A 16,480-nucleotide genomic window follows, 5' to 3' on the forward strand; every position below is an offset into this window, starting at 1 on the left:
CAATTACTAGATGCAGATATGCGAGGATTTCCAATGCGGCCTGAATTCTTACGCGAAATAGCAGGAATCTTATTTCGCGCGCGTCTTCGAAATCCTACAGCAAATGTTGGTTCTAACTGGCCATATAATTTCACCAAACGTCATCCTCAACTACGTACACGATATAATAGACGAATTACATATCAACGTGCAAAACAAGAGGATCCAAAGGTTATAATATCATGGTTTCAACTGGTCCACAAGACTATTCAAGAACACGGCATACACGAGAACGATATCTGGAATTTTGATGAAACTGGCTTTGCAATGGGGCTCTGCTCAATTGCTAAAGTAATTACTGTAGTGAAGCGTAGTGAGCGATCACGCAGGATTATTCAAGGTAATCGTGAATGGGTTACAATCATCGAAACAGTCAGCTCAAACGGCGTACATATATCACCCATTCTTATACTGAAAGGGACCCAACAACAAACTGCTTGGTTCCAAGAACCTAAGCTTGCTGGAGACTGGTGGATTGCAACAAGTCAAAATGGCTGGACTACCGATGAAATAGGTCTTCTTTGGCTAAAAAATGTCTTTGAACCTTCTTCCAGGCGTTATATGACTGGTGCAAAACGCCTACTCATTCTGGATGGCCATAGTAGTCATTTGACTGCTAAATTCGACGATTTTTGCAAACAAAATGCAATAATATGTCTTTGCATGCCTGCCCACGCTTCACACCTTCTTCAACCGCTTGATGTGGGTGTTTTTGGCCCGCTTAAACGCGCATATGGAAAGCTGCTTGAGGGACGTATGGTTGCGGGTAATAATCATATTGATAAAGAAGACTTTTTATCGCTTTATCCAGACGCCCGGGCTCAAATCTTTATTTCTACGAATATCTGCAGTGGCTTTGCAGGAGCAGGACTTAAACCACTTGATCAAGAACGAGTTCTTTCGAAACTTACCTTTTAACTACATACACCTACACCTGCACTGTCACTAGTTGAAGGATCAATTTCCTCTGCTTTCCAGACTCCACAGAATACTCGCCAACTAGATCGAGAGATACGCAGCTTACAGAACAGTCTTAGTGCTAAATGAAAGCTTTTTAGTAGCCCAATTGCTCATATTCAACATCTTGAAAAGGCTGCTCAAATGGCGATGCAAATCAACCTTCTTTTACAGCAAGAAATCAAGTCTCTACGAGCCGAAAACGAGCGAAAATACAAAAAGAAAGCAAGAAGACGTGCTCTACTAGGAGAGAATACTCTTTTATCTGTACAAGAAGGCTAAAATCGCGTTCAGCAGCTGGATATGCAGTTTAATGAGCAGTCTGAGGAACCTACTCCGGTGCCTCGTCGACGAGCTCCTGCCCGCTGTAGTGGCTGTGGAATAGTAGGACATACTATACGAAATTGTCCTAGTAAATAGCTACTTTTTCATATATTTAGTTAGTCAAATCTAATGGAGTTAGTGGTTAAATAGCTTCAAGTAGTGGTTGCATTGATTGAAAATTCGCAGCTCGCTTAGATTCGCAGCTCGCTTGTGGATTACGTTATCAGTCATTCTTTGTTACGGAACTCGATATAACCAGCTAACTGGAAATAACCGCTATATAACCCACCTTAGCTGTAAATAAGTGGAATCAACCAGATTCCCACCCCACAAAACTGCCGGACGGGTACCTAACACTTGTAGTAACAAGTGTGCTTTTTCGTCATGGCTGCTACTATCTGCCGCAGGCATCCATGGCCCGTTGTAACCCATGACTAGCCGATTCCAAAGCCTTGTCCTGTACCATCGGTAGAACCGACAAATTGACAGACGTACGAGGATATATCCCTTGGGATTATGATCTAGGGATACACCTTACTTGGTAACAGTGAGATAAGATATTCGTCAACCTAAGCAAGAGACTGAGGGAACTACAACCTGCACTTTACCACCGGATCAGGAGATCTGGAATTTCCCTGTAGCTTTACCATGGAAACAGGTGCCAACTGTAAACAAGCATAGAAGGATATAGCATGTACTCTTAATGACCACTCATCTAACCCACAGAGACCCTTGAATGGTCGTGTGACGCCAAACTTGTTTTTGTCACACTCCATTCACTGTTGTGGTTGCTAGTACCTTCACTTGTTGTCCTCCCACAACCCCTTCTTTCACCATCTCTCGCACCTGGCTTTCTCTTCCCCTCTTCTTTCACCTCCCTCTCCCTGGTCCAGGACTTATTCCCTGTCAAATAACTAGTGCTCTCTTCGTCGTCCTTGTTCTGCCATTCTCTACATCTTCGAAGTCTTGTTGATACACCATTACAAACCTTGCCAGCTCGCTCACCATGCATTCCTCTCCAGCCAACAAATCAAAGAGCAACGAGTCTCCGATGAGAGGAAAGACTCCAGCTCCGGAGTTTCCTTCTTCTGTTTCCCCTAAGAAACTTCATGCTGTGAAGCGTCATGCTGAAAAACGCACCACTGCAATGGTCCCTGCTACTGTGTCTCCTACTGCGACCACTCCTGTTGCGAAGACCCCTACTGCGGCTTCTCCTGTAAAGCGCACCGCTCAGGAAGCAGACATCGTCGTGCTTGACGGTCCAGCTCCGAAAGTTCGTGGCGTGGAGTCCGACACTACACAGGGGAATATCAGCACCGTTGCGTCCTCGAAAGGGGGTATGAGTGACATGTTCAACGGCATAGAGGCCCAGCTGAGGGCCTGTCGTGAGGAATCAACCCAGGAACTCAGCCGAGTGACTCTGAAGAACGTGGAGCTTGAGAACGAGGTGAAACGACTCAAAGCCAAGCTGGAGACGCAGGACAAGCAACTGGCCGAGCTGAGGAAGACCAGAGACGAGTACCATGACCTCCAAGATAACCAGCTCGACGCAAGCAGGGTCCGCCTCGGGGCATACGACAATTGGAAATTTGTTCAGGAATTGGCTTCTGAGCTTCGCGAGAACATGAAGGATTTTGTAAAGGATGTGGATGACATTCAGCGTTTGGCCCGGGATGAAATGAACGAGTCCAAGCCTGCTCAAACCCCACGCTCCAAGCGTCAGAAAAAATCAGAGTAGCGGGTGGATTCCCACGCAGGTATGCCTTCTTCCCTTCACTTCTGTTTTTCGAGTCTAATATGGCGCAAGGCGTGATGGCGACAGCGTAAGCTTGGTCAACATGGTCCGACAGATTAACGACATGCCGAAACAAACAACTCTGGTACCGCGGGCTTGGAAAGAACGTTTGGCAGGTCAACAGGAAGAGAGCAAATACGGCGCCGAGTTCTCGAAGTGCCTTTATTACGGATGTTTGTTCAAATTACACTGGGCAGTTTACAATGTTCTGGTTTTGGGCACGATTTGCTGAGTGGATTTTTCGCATTGGTTTCTTTGCTGTATTTCCTATTCTTCGGCTGGGTCCCTGAACTTCTGGAATTGAAAAGGGTCAATTGGCTTCCATCCGTTATAATGTTCTTCGCACCAGAAATTGTTTTGCATGCCCATGTGCCATCAATCAAATATCAAGGAGTAATCAAGTAGTTAGTCAACAACTATAGTCTTCGAGAACATGACAGCCGATAATCATTCGACGTCAGGGAGACAAGAGATTCCTACAACCAGCTCCCTGAATAAAGGAAGAGTAATCCAGTAAGCTCCAAACAATCGAGTTTCTGGCCAAGTTCTCCTGACCTTTGGAGTAATTAAATTCCACCGCCTTAAAATCACCCACATTCCCTCTTCCACGCGACTCCGCATTCCGATCCCTTCTTTCCCCCTCACATCAACATTCCACGCCCCCCAACTGAGCAAAAGCTTGACTCAACAGATCAAAGCTTGGTCTCGTACCTTGTCCCCACATCATCCAATGACACATTCTCCGGGATCGCACCAAGGCAGGGAGTGGACTCGCAGTGGGCCGGATTCCGACGCGCGGAGGTCAAGTAAACATGACGTCATCTATCATGGAAGTGGAGCCCTAACTCCATCAACCGATTCGCTGACCACCTCGTTGTTTGCGATTTGGTCTTTGTCTGGCTGACGTAGTGCTTTACACCGTACGAGGTCCGGGACGAATGGGTCGCAGGGTGTGATGTAATGTGTTGAGTCTTGGTTGTGGCTTTCTTGCGCCTGGTTATATATACTGCTTGAGGGACTGAAACTGGAGATGGACACATTCACCACAGAATAGCCACTGCAACCAGGCAACCAATATGGCCAAGCACAACCACCACAACAATCACACACCCCGCCTCCACCGGTAAGCAAAGCTCCGTGCACACCTCCCTCCTCCAGTCAATTTACCCAATCTAATCCTTGTTCTTCCTTAGAGTCGGAAAATGGATGCCCCCCAGCACAAGCGACCACCACGCCTGGCTCGGCGGCGTAATCGCCCACGTCGACTCACCCAACCACCAAAAACCCCTCCACCCAGTGCTTCGCGACTTCCAATCCCTAATCGCCAAAAACACCCGAATCCACATGCTCCTGCACTCGATGTTCGACGAGATCCCCACAAACAGAACCTACACGACAGACCCCACGGGCTGTCCCCAGATCCGCGACCCAGAACACCTGCTCCAGGTGCTTAACTACCTCCTCACGACGGCGCCGTCATGGAACGACCTCTCGAAGCGCGTCGGGCTAGTCGGGTTACCGATTAACGCGGTGCTGGATTGGCCGATGGGGACCGGGAGCGGGTATGCGGCGTTTTTGGACCCCGAGGTCAACGCCATGATTAAGCGGGTGCTGGACGCTTGGGGAGAGTTTTTGAGCTCGAGGGAGAGTGCAAAGGTGCTCGATCAGTCCGAGACGGGGTGGTTGGGACCTACCGGGAAGGAGTGGTTGGAGAAGGTGGCGAATCAGGGGAGGGAGGATGGGTTGGGGTTCGAGGAGTTGTATATCTGTGATCCCTGGAAGGAGTATCACGGGTTCAACTCGTGGGATGACTTCTTCACGAGACGGTTCAGAGAAGGGGTTAGGCCTGTTGCGGAGCCAGAGGATGATGATGTCCTGGTGAATGCGTGCGAGTCGCAGCCGTACAAGCTGGTGAAAGGGGCTAAGGCGAGGGATCGGTTCTGGATCAAGGAACAGCCATATTCGATTGATGATATGTTGGCGCATGATGAGCTGGCGGAAAGGTTTGCTGGTGGCACGGTCTATCAGGCGTTCTTGAGTGCGCTGAGCTATCATCGTTGGCACGCCCCCGTGAGCGGACGGATTGTGAAAGCGTACGTCGTTCCAGGGACGTACTATTCTGAGCCTCTGTTCGAGGGACTGGGAGATCCGAATGCGACGGCCCAGGCGAGCAACGAGATTGATCCGTCCGGCGAGGTGACGGCGCAGGAGTACCTGACGGCAACGGCGACGCGGGCGGTGATCTTCATCGAAAGTGACAACCCGAAGATCGGGTTGATGGCATTCCTCGGGGTCGGGATGTGCGAAGTGTCGACGTGCGATGTCAGGGTCAAGGAGGGGCAGCATATCACAAAGGGGGACGAGATTGGGATGTTTCATTTCGGCGGGTCGACCCATTGCTTGCTGTTCAGACCAGGAGTGAACGTGGATGGATTTCCTGACACGAAGATGGAGGAGAATGTGCCGGTCAAGAGTCGTTTGGCTGTCGTGCACTGATGTATAAAAAGCATTCATTCATGCAATAGCGAAGTACAAATATCGACCTAAAGAGTATACTTGAACAACGGCGACTTATCACCCATATCCAACAGCTGTTCCTCCGAATACCTCGCCCTAACCTCCTCCTCCGAAACCTTGGTTTTCTTCTTGTTCTCCCAGTAGAACGACAACTCAAGGAACAACGCCAACAGCACCGCGGAACCACCCAATGCCAACGACAGCCCAAAGCCGGTGTAGTATTTCGGTGCCTCCTCCTCTAGAAACATGTAGCTACCAATGATACCACCGGTGTTGCCGATACAGATGTTCAGCGCCAGACCGATCGCTCTCCGGTTCGACGGCGTCAGGTTGTTAGACGTCCAGCTGGACGTAGCGGGGTGAATCGGATACAGACCCATGAGGGCGATGATAACCGAAAAGAAAGACAAACCGAGGTTCTCGCCTAGCTTCCCGTCCATCGACATGAGGATGCTGTAACCGATGATGAGCAGACAGAGGGGGATGACGACGAAAGGCATCCGCCAGTATAACTTGTCCGAGAGGCGAGAGAAGCAGATGGCAGAGATAGCACCGGCCACGTACGGCGGGACAGTGAGGAGTTGAGCTTCGGTGTTGCTGAAGCCCATGGATTTCGTGATTGTGGGCAGAGTGAATTTGTTACCTGGCTCATTAGCATGTCTTCAGACAGGGCTGACAATAAGGTCGCAAGGAACTCACCATAAGTACAAGCCGACTGACACAGCATGATATAAGCGAGGATATACATCCTCCAGTTGAGAAACACGGCTTTCAGATCCTTCCATTTAACTCTCTTGCTGCCGCCCTGCGCCTCGTCCCTGAACTTCCCACCTTCCTTGATAAACGCCTGCAGCTCGAGGAACCGAATCTCATCGGGGTCCAACCACCGACCAGACAGTCGTGGCGAGTCAATCAGTAGGAAGAACGAAGCACAGCCCAGCACGACTGTGGCCAGACCTTCTAGGATGAAGATCCATCGCCAGCCTTCGTATCCGCCCACGCCGTTCATCTGCGCGATACCAGCTGCCAACAGGCCGGAGAAGGCACCGGACAGCGCACTGGCGCAGTAGAAACATGCGAGCCGAGTAGCCAAGACTTTAGGCATATACCAGAAGGTGCAGAGGTATACGGCGCCGGGGAAGAATCCGGCCCTAAATCGTTAGCTGAATTTCCTAGACTGGAAAGATAGGGGAGGGGAGCAACATACTCGAAAACACCTAGCAAGACTCGGGTTACCATCAAGCCTGCAAAGTTCTTTACCACCCCGGTCAACGTCATCATAATTCCCCAGGACACGATCAGGATACCCAGATAGACCGATGGGCGTTTGAAGTTCTTCAGCAGCATGTTACTCGGTACCTCTGGTTTGATCAGCCATCATTTCATGCAATGCAGAGTTCGCCAAACCAGGGATGCAGTGATGGAAAAAAGAAACATACCTAGCAGTACATATGGCACAAAGAAAATACTCAGAACAATATTCCACTGAATGCCACTCAATCCGAGATCATCAACCAGACCTTCAATCTTGGCGTTTCCGATATTCGATCGATCAAGGTGAGATATCAAGTATAGGACTGCGAGCATAGGGACGAGACGGATGTCGACCTATCCATTTCACAACCAAGATAAGCATTAGCATGATCCCTCCTTGTCCAAACATTCTTCAACTTGATTGGGAAGAAAGCAAAGAAAGAAAAACAGACCTTCCTCGTAACCCTCTTCCTCCTCTCCTCCGAGAACCCCATATAAAACTCCTCATCCTGCGGATCCATGCCCAAGACCCGGAAATTCTCAATCGTCACGATAGCAGGGACGCGTTCTTGATGGACGGGGTCGAGGACTTTTTCGTCCGTTCCCCAGTCGAGGGATTCTTTTTTGAGGTCGGTCATTTTGGTTGCGGATCTGTTCTCGCTTTCTTGCTCTGTAGGAGTTATGACTCTGGTTTCAGCTCTCTGGTGAAGTGTTTCTGGGGTATGATGAACCGGGCTCTCCTATTGAGGGTAGGTAGGAGTATGCAAGGCACTAGACACAGAGTGCCCGTATAGTCCAGCTAGACGGAATAAATAGCTCTTAAATCAAAGCAACCAGACAGAAGAGCTAGTAATATGAGAGAGAACCTCGCCGACAAAAAACAAACAAGAACCAAGCATCCCCCCAAGACCTGTCTCGATATTTATGCCCTTCACACCTCCACACACTCCACACTCACGCAGTGATCATCACGTCACGTCAACATCCCGACCTATGTCAACCGAATCGAATCAACTTACCTCCCCTCCCCACATTCCCCAACGCACATGGACAGGACCCGACTATCGCCGTCCCCGCCATCATCACCCTCGTGGACAGAAGCAAGCAAGAGAGCGGATTTCAAAGCTCCCCCGCGGGGAAAGGATCAGATGGTGTGCATTTCCGTCGATGCCAAGGAAGCCAAGCAAGCCAAGCCAAGACTTTGTTTATCTTTCATATTGAGGCATACCCTGGGTTGAGTGGCTGATTAGCTGGTTCGCTATCTGGCACTGGGAGAGAGAGGTACAGTTCAGAAGCGGCAGATGAATTCGGTAATGCCGAAGGGAAATCGAATCACTCCACTATAGTAACTATTCAGCAATGTCACGAATAGGAAAGTGGTTACTCCGTAGAGGTGAATGAATCATGATCCGGGGAACCCCCACCAACCCACCCCCACATCCCAAAATACACCACACACCCATGCGCAGCTAGAAGAGAATCCGGGGGTGGGGAAACTCAAGTCGGAAGATAGAGTGGTGATCGTCCAAGTTGGGAGCAAGTTAAATTCACCCTACCAGTGACGGGGAAGGGCGCTGATTATTTTCCGACAGGCGGGATACTTATCCGCCAGAATGCTAAGACGCTAAGAGCTTGCTCCGGGGTTGGTTTTGCGGGGTAAACATTATGTGTTTCTTGTCTTGTCTTATCCGATTGCTTGTTGGATGAATGATGGCGATCGTGGTATTGCTACCTAGTTACATAGTTAGACTTAGGGAGTTGGTTAGTAGTGTCAGGTTAGGAACTGGGTAGGTAAGTAATCTTCATGTCTCATTCTTATGAGATTCCGCAATATCCGCCTCGCTCTCTACATACATGACTGCGTACAGACAAGCCTTTTCTGATCAATAGGTTCTCACTCATTCTCAGTATAGTGCCTCGCCGTTTGATACCACCTCGTCACCTCATCCGACCACTTCTTGGCCCCCTTGTCCACTACACCCCCGTTCCCTCGAATCGCCCGCGCCTTGGCCTCGCTCTGCACCGCTAGTCTCTTGGCCACCTCATTAGCTTCATTCAAGCTCACCAATTTCCGCTTCTCCGACCGTCCGCTGACTCGTGCGCGACTGATGTCGCAGATGAGCTTCCGTTCGCTGGCCGCTGGCTTCTGTACGAGGTCCTCCGGTGATGTATCGACCACGTTCTTGCCGCCAGTGTTACTCCGATATCCGCGGTCGTCTTTGTTGGGGATCGGGGGCGGGTTTTCGGTCGCTTCGCTGGTCCACGCGTCGACGGCCAGTTCGAGGGGCGTGGTGCCGGTTGAGTTTTCGCGGTGCAACAGGTCCGGGCGGTGGGTGATCATCAACTCGAAGATCTGCGGGAGTTGGCCTTTCACGGCGTCGTGGATGGGCGTGTTGCCGGTGCCGTCGAGCATCTCGAGGTGTTTCTGGCCTGTGGGCGCGGCGAAGTCAAGCAGAGCGCGAACAATCTCTACCCGCTTGTCGGTTTCCATGTTATGGTTGCGTTCGTCTCGCCAGTAGGGTCTTGCTGAGTAAGTGTAATGCATCCAGCGCGCGAATGGAGTCAGGGATCCAGGGCCGTCGGACGAGCGCTCGCTGAACATGGAATACACCAGACGCTTGTCGAGCAGGTTGAGCAGCTTGGTCACGTTGTCGGGGTCCTCGAGGTGGTCTCCGCAGGCGCTGCGTAGCATGAGATGGATCAGGTTGTTGCCCTTACTGTCTCGGATCGTTTGGTTGGCTCCCGCTTTGATGAGTAGTTCGGCGAATGCAACACGGCGCAGGGAATAGGCGAGCGCGAGCGGTGTGTATCCGTAGTCGGACTTGGTTTCAATGCACTCCGGGTAGTGGGTGATCAGGTACTGAACAAGTTCGGTGGATTCGGCGGTGGGTTTGGACATGACAGCGCAGTGGAGGACCAAGTGACCTAAATAGTCAGTTACGTTCTCTCAGTCTAGGGGGAAGAGGGGAAGAGGGGGACTGACTTCTCGTGTTCAACCAGTTTTTCACGGACTTTTCGACTCCATCCATAGACTGAGCTAGCAGGCTCAGCCGTTTATCCTCCCCATGCTGCTTGGTGAAGTTGAGGTAAAGACGTGTCGGAGCTGTGCCCAGGAACCACTCGGTACTCTTCAAACTACCCCGAAAGGCAGACACCAGCAAAGGGGGATGCTGGTCCGTCTCGGGCTCTTCTGTCCCCCAACCCCTCCGACCACCTCCAGCAGCAGCCCAGTCGGTACGCTTGCGTCCGTGGATAGACAGGCCTTGGTAGTATTTGGGTTTCTCATGAACCTGTACGCCACTCCTCTTGACCAGCTGGTCGATCGGCAGATCCGCTCCCGTACGGCTGATGATCTCTTCCAGGCAACGCAGCCGACCCAGCTCAATCGCCAGGTAGATTTCAGGCTCGCACAGAGAGAAGATCTCAGAACCTGTAGTCTCATCTCTCGTTTGATACTTCTGACCCATCTCAAGAAGAAATGTCAAGAGAGGAACATTGTCCTCCCGAATGGCATACTCAAGAAGATCCAATGAGCCATGGCGCCTGCCCATCAGGCCGATCTTCGGTGGATCCTGCATGAACATCCACACAGGGTATTCCCGAATTATTAGGCTCCCAGGAGAGATCGTGCTGCCAACATCAAAGTCCAACGCTCCGATATCATCCACGGTGAATTTGTCGTCAATCGTCTCGCTAGTGATGCGGATCTCGTCGCTGTCGTCGTCAAACTCACTGTCATCGTCCATGTTATAACGCTCGTGATTCTTCGTCTCCACCACTTTGTATTGCGCCTGGGCAATCTCGAGGATGAGTTCGGCCAACTCGAAGTGTCCGCGAATGACGGCGATACCAAACGGCGACATATCATTAGTATCAAAGGCAGTAATCTGGAGAGGTTGCTGTTGGTTGTCGTCTCCCCACATTCCCAGCGTAAGCGCCTGAACTGTTTGGATATCACCGGTCCACGCTGCCTCGAATCTACTGAAATTAGCAATGTTCCATATAATGTCGGAAAACTCACAGTTTGAAATAACCTTCCCGCTTTTCGTCCGTGAGTTCCGGAATATTAAAGTCCAACTTCAGCTTGAACACTTCAGGCTCGCCAGGCTTATACTTTGATCCATTGAAAAAAACAGCGGTCGATTCAATGTCGGGGTACATCTCGTTGAAGGTTTTGGCACGCTTCTCAAGCAAAACCTGTTCCACCTGCTCGAACTCCTGAATAAGGCGCTGAACGACGACTCTCTTCTCGTCAAGCCCCTTTCTCGTTCCGAAGTTTCGGACCTTTTTGTCATAGTCCTCCTTGGCCTCGTTGTACTCCACGCGCTCCCTCCGCACTTGCTCTCGCGCCAACCACATCTTGTAAGTTCCCTCTTCCAGGCCCTGAAAATATACGTCATCCGATTCCATGGAGGATGGTTCCACGAAGAAACGAGTCTCGCCCTCGTATCCTCGCAGCTCCTTGAGCTTGTCCTGAACAAGGTCCAGGAGAGATTTGCCCGGGTAGTAGCTGCTCTTGTTGCTCGAATTGCGCGCCTCGTATCCGGCCTTGTCTAGGGTATTCGGGTCGACCTCCCGGTTCAAAAGCTCGAGCACAACTTCCGGAAGCTCTCTGTTGACCGCTTCGATGATGGGCTGTGTCACACCGTGTTGGAAAGACCGCATGTTCGTCTCGCTGTTCAGATTGCGGATGTGAGGCGTCGCCGCTGCGGCAGACTTGAACCAGCTATTGAACGAGATGGTTGGGGTCGCTCCGTGCTCGAGCAGCTTTATGGTGTTGGTGCTGTCCTTGGCAGCGATCGCCACCATCAGGGCGGAATACATAGTGGGGTTCCAGGAACTACCAGCTGTTGCAAGGTGATCCAGGGCCTTCTTGGTGGCGGGCTCGTTACATTTCATGTAAACATCGATCAGATCGCGATAGGGCGTAGCCGCGATGTAATGAAGGGGAGTGTTGTGATCCAGATCGGCCTGGGTCGGCGTGGCGCCCAGTTGCAGAAGCTTCTCGGTCATCACCACTGCCTGATCCAGGGGAAGTCGAAGGGCAAGGACCAGGGTAAGGATGGCGGCGCGCGGGCTTTTATCGTAGTTGTGGAGCAGTTTAATCGGCAGCAGGACGTCCGCCCCAAAGGAGCCGACGAGCTCTTCCACGACACCCACCTGATTGTTGAGGATAGCCAGATGAAGTGCAGACGTGCGACTGTCCCAAGAAACGACATTGATATCGTAGATATCAGGCTCGTCGTCATTTTCGTCTCCGGGCAAGGTTTCGGCATCTTCACGGCTTTCGGATTCCTTCTCAACCTTGACAAACGAGCCGGTGGTAGAGGTTGCGTCATCCTCGGCATCAACCATTTCAATGTCTTCATCACCGGCCTCTTCAGTAGCAGTTTCAGTCAAGGTCTTGCCCTTGCGCAGCTCTGCCTTTTTGTCCTCCTCAGCTTCATTCTCCTCGCTCTTGTGCAGCAGGATTCTGACTATTTCCACGCTTCCTCTAGCAGCGGCAATGTGAAGAGGCGTTCGCCCGTCAGCCACGCGAGCAGTTAATCTAGCCCCGTGGTCCACCAGGCATTGCACAATCTCAGGTGTGGACGTCATGCAAGCAAGATGCAACGGGGCGCGTCCGGTGTAGTCGCGGCTGTTCGGGTCCGCATCCTCCCCAGCTAGCCATTCTTTGACCGCGTCCAGATCCCCGTCCACAATGGCGTGACAGAGACGTTCGGTGTTTCCGATGTAAGCCATTTCTAGTCGTGTTAGCTGGGCTCTATCTTCCTGCGTGAGGGGGCTTACCTGTCCAATCAGTCTCGGTAATAGGGTTAAAACTTCCCACCTCCTGGCGACCAGGGTCATCCTTGATAAACGAGATTTCTCCAGAAATGTACGTCTTGCTTTCTTTCTCCGCCACCTCCTTCTCTTCAGTGGTCACCGGAACCGGACAATGCCCACAGCAATCATGGATGACGTCCTCCACATTGCCGAAGAAAGCAGGATGGCGATGCAGGTGAACCTCTCTGTCTTTCGGCTTGTTCCACTCTGCGTTAAGAAGCAAGTCTTTTGTGTAGAGCAGTTTCTCGATCCTTTTGGCGTGGAACCGGGGTCCATATGGTATAGTCTAGACACATTAGAAACGATAACAGCACCCTAGGCAGGCAATACTTACGACCGTGTTATACTCCGACAGCTCATCGCCCTCCATCCACTCCGGGGTCTCATCCTCCCAGTCAGCTTTGACGTTACCGTTCAACTCGCCCCGACCTCTTCGCACTCGGTCAGGCCGTCCGCGCTCGCGCCGTCGTTGATCCATATATTCCTCCCGATCCGATGATTTAGGCAATTTCTCAAGAACAAGCAGTCTTGCCAGACCAACGGTTCTGGAAAAGCTTCTCTCAAAGATAGTCTAGAATCATCAGCAAATTCCCGCAAACTAGTCATCCCAACATACCGGATCAACCCTCGACCGCTCCAACGCCGGCCAGTGGATCTCAAACCCGCGGTGCGAGTACTTCGACAACCGATTCTCATACGACGGCGACCGTCGACTCAAATCAATCTGATTTGTCTGCGTCACATACGCCGCCAGGGCCCTCGGCGAGACAAACACCTGGTTTCCATCGTACGCGGCACACGAGCAATCGACATCGAAACCCGTCAGGATCTCCGAGACGGACTTGTAAATACGCAGCACAATCTGCACATGACGCGTGGGGTACTGCGAGACGATGGTGATCGTGTTCTTGGTGCGCACGGTCGTCGTCTCATACAAGATGGCATTCTTCACCTTATCCTCGATCATCTTGATCTTTACAATGGCCTGCTCCTCGCTCAGTCCGTACAGGAACAAATCGACGTCCGACGCCGGCGCAAACTTATCGTGATAATACTGCCGCAACGCGCGCTTTGAACTGCGATACTCCTCCGGTACCGGCAGCAGCGAAGTCACCACCGCGCTACCGGCCACTACCACATTACTCCAGTCCATGTCGCTGAGTGAGCCTTCGGAGAAGATATTGAAGTTCTTCTTGAACTCGCTGAGACTCGACACCACGGCAGGAGAGCCATTGGGCCGTCGAGCGTCCTCAGACAATGGTAGGACATACTTGTCACGCACGTCAGGAGCTTCGGCGGCCGGTTCGCGGGCTCGGGTTCTGACGTCATTAGTACCGGTTTGGTCGTATAGGGGGGCGATGTTGAGGTAGTTGTTCTGGAGAAGGGGGTTTGATGGTTCCTGTGCGAAGAGCTTTCGGACGACGGCTTCGTGTTCATTGAAGGGTCTGATGAGCTCGTTAATTGGGGTGTCTGGGTGGTTGTGGATCCATGAGACCAGGTCTTGATGCTTTGCGGGCAGGGGAGGGAGGGTGGAAGTCATGGTGGAGTGAAAGCGTCTTGATGATGATAGAGAGTGAACAGAAGGATGAAAAGAGGACGAGGGTTGAGAAAGAGGATTGAGATGTCTGGATCGGCAGAGCAGCAGATTCTCCTGTTGATATTTAAGCTCTGTGATGGAACTCCCTAATCGGGTTAGTGATAGGCGTGGGGTCCAAAGGCTCACCGCCAAGCAGGCACGGGATCGAGCCGCAGGCAGAATCAGGCAGCGCCTGGTGGGGCCTGATCGGACCAGGCACTTCCAGGCAGGCACCGCGTGCTGCCTGGGGCAGGGCAGTCTTGGCATGGCCTTTTCTCTTTTCCAACTTGATGATATCCTACCGCCCTCCCCACCGATCGCCCAGATGGAATCCGTCTTCGTCTGGATTGAACCTGCACAGGCCGATCCCGTGCAAGGAACGGAAATTGCTCTCTGCTTCGAGTCTTGTCGCTGCCTTCCCTAGGTAAACACGGAGTGGTTATAGCTACGGCGGATGTGTGCTCTAATATACATTCGCTTAAGTGACCAGCTAGCTGCAGGCTATTAAATTTCAGGGGCCGGACCCCCTGGATCCCGCTCGGAAGGGTAGACCTAAGTTACCACCTGCTTACTTTACTAGGAGACGGAGCTATCTTATCTCGGGGGTACAAACTTTACGCAAAGCTTATTCTCTTTGTTGGCGTTTCAGGACTGGTGGTACCCCAATTGCCATGATGCCTTGATCAATTCTGAACTATTTGATGGTTAATGTAGGAAATGTCAAGGTCTTCCGCGGTGTTGCCTATCTCAAAAGTGCCTTGGAGGGGTACCTAAGCAAACGGCGAAATGATTGCCAGCTTGCCTCAGGTATCCAAATGCCAAAAACTCTTCGCGGCGTTCCTTGATTCAGCACTCGTGGATAATGGTTATATATACAAATTTTCTTCAATTGGAAGGTTTTTCCACGAAAATATGCATTGATCATCAGCAAATCTGGGTTTTCAACTCTCCATACTCTCATGATTAATTATGGGCCTATCATGTTGAGCTTTGTCCACGCTCAGCTACATTACGGAGATTAGTGTGGGCCATCGAGGCAACAAGATCAAGTGGATACTGTAATGCCTGAGGCAGCACACCAAGCATTTCACCATCTACGGAGTTACAGACCTGCAACCATCGAGCATCTTTCAGATTCTATCAATTTAACAAAATTCGTTCCTGCGCTTATGATCTGGAGCAGTTTTTCATTTTGTGTGGCGCCAAACAGAATATTCCTCCCTATCAACAGTGGCTCCTCCTCTTGCCATGAATATATAATGCACACTAAACGACCTCACATTTCCTATTTAAACTACCACAACAGAATTTGACCTCCAGTGCACGCGCTTTTCCACCGAAGGCACGAAATATTCCATGTGGATTATTTTCAATCACATTAAGCCGCATACAGCGCAAACCCTCCACACAAGTCTAAGAAAATCATCAATCAGACACTCTCTCAAACCAGATCTTCTTCCCACCCAACGCAGGCTCCAAATCCAATCCCACCCTCGCAGCCACCCCACTATAATTCACATAAAACTCCGTCAGGAACGTCTCTCCCAGCGACTCGCCCTTCTCCGGAGTATACGCAACACAAACAAAGAACTCGCCGCTTGCATGCTCAAGTACGAATCGCAGTCTTCCCACCCTGTCCGTCAAATCCGCTCCTAACTTCCCATCCTCAACAACCAGCCCGAATGACCCGTACCCGGGATGACTGTAAACACCCGCATATTGCTGCAAGGGAAGAGCATGTGGGATGGGCGGATCCGGGTAGCCAGGGAAAAGTCGACATTTCTCCTGACCCGGACTCTCCGATTCTGCTGTCCTCGACCTCCTCCCCTTAGTGCTGGTAGACTGCGGCTGTGACTGCGACGGTCCTGAGCTCCCCACCAACCTCTCAATCAGATACAAATATAACTCCCTCTCCACACGCCTCGCATCCACCGCATTTCCCATCATGGCAAACCCCCACTTCCTCTCCGGAATTAATCCCACCATGATCCCAAACCCCGGCCAACTCCCACTATGCCAATAGAACGTCTCCCCGCAGACCTGATCGACAAACCATCCCAGCGCATACAGATGATACGGTGCCTTTGGGTCCGGCACCACAATCCCACCCGCGTCAGCGTCAGAGCCATTCATAATCGTCCGTGGCATGAACAGCGCCGTATACCCGTCGTCAGATATCGGTCCAGTGCGAT

General features: G+C 51.4%; 5 protein-coding genes across 5 annotated transcripts; 2 read left to right on the top strand and 3 right to left on the bottom strand.

Annotated features, from left to right (window-relative positions):
• Window positions 1–2,326: 2,326 nt before the first annotated feature.
• LDX57_008754 (uncharacterized protein) lies at window positions 2,327–3,058 on the top strand (the record flags this gene model as incomplete). Its single annotated transcript, XM_046090476.1, has 1 exon — window positions 2,327–3,058. The coding sequence occupies one exon, from the start codon at window positions 2,327–2,329 to the stop codon at window positions 3,056–3,058; it is 732 nt and encodes a 243-aa protein (XP_045946451.1).
• Window positions 3,059–4,191: 1,133 nt separating this feature from the next.
• Window positions 4,192–5,611, top strand: LDX57_008755 (phosphatidylserine decarboxylase family protein; the record flags this gene model as incomplete). Its single annotated transcript, XM_046090477.1, has 2 exons — window positions 4,192–4,238; window positions 4,309–5,611. The coding sequence occupies 2 exons, from the start codon at window positions 4,192–4,194 to the stop codon at window positions 5,609–5,611; spliced, it is 1,350 nt and encodes a 449-aa protein (XP_045946452.1).
• Window positions 5,612–5,658: 47 nt separating this feature from the next.
• Window positions 5,659–7,524, bottom strand: LDX57_008756 (putative MFS transporter; the record flags this gene model as incomplete). Its single annotated transcript, XM_046090478.1, has 5 exons — window positions 5,659–6,275; window positions 6,332–6,783; window positions 6,840–6,993; window positions 7,072–7,240; window positions 7,339–7,524. The coding sequence occupies 5 exons, from the start codon at window positions 7,522–7,524 to the stop codon at window positions 5,659–5,661; spliced, it is 1,578 nt and encodes a 525-aa protein (XP_045946453.1).
• A 1,256-nt stretch (window positions 7,525–8,780) lies between these two features.
• Window positions 8,781–14,595, bottom strand: LDX57_008757 (ankyrin repeat protein; the record flags this gene model as incomplete). The annotated part of the gene is made up of 6 exons (XM_046090479.1): window positions 13,329–14,595; window positions 13,047–13,283; window positions 12,677–12,998; window positions 10,908–12,630; window positions 9,870–10,864; window positions 8,781–9,811 (listed from the first exon to the last, which is right to left on the bottom strand). Exons 1-6 carry the CDS (start codon window positions 14,553–14,555, stop codon window positions 8,781–8,783), a joined length of 5,535 nt encoding a protein of 1,844 aa, XP_045946454.1. The 5' UTR covers window positions 14,556–14,595.
• Window positions 14,596–15,713: 1,118 nt separating this feature from the next.
• Window positions 15,714–16,436, bottom strand: LDX57_008758 (uncharacterized protein; the record flags this gene model as incomplete). The annotated part of the gene is made up of 1 exon (XM_046090480.1): window positions 15,714–16,436. The coding sequence occupies one exon, from the start codon at window positions 16,434–16,436 to the stop codon at window positions 15,714–15,716; it is 723 nt and encodes a 240-aa protein (XP_045946455.1).
• Window positions 16,437–16,480: the final 44 nt, after the last annotated feature.

This window comes from Aspergillus melleus, assembly GCF_016097325.1.
Source record: "Aspergillus melleus strain CBS 546.65 chromosome Unknown contig5, whole genome shotgun sequence".
Taxonomy (NCBI): Eukaryota; Fungi; Ascomycota; class Eurotiomycetes; order Eurotiales; family Aspergillaceae; genus Aspergillus; species Aspergillus melleus.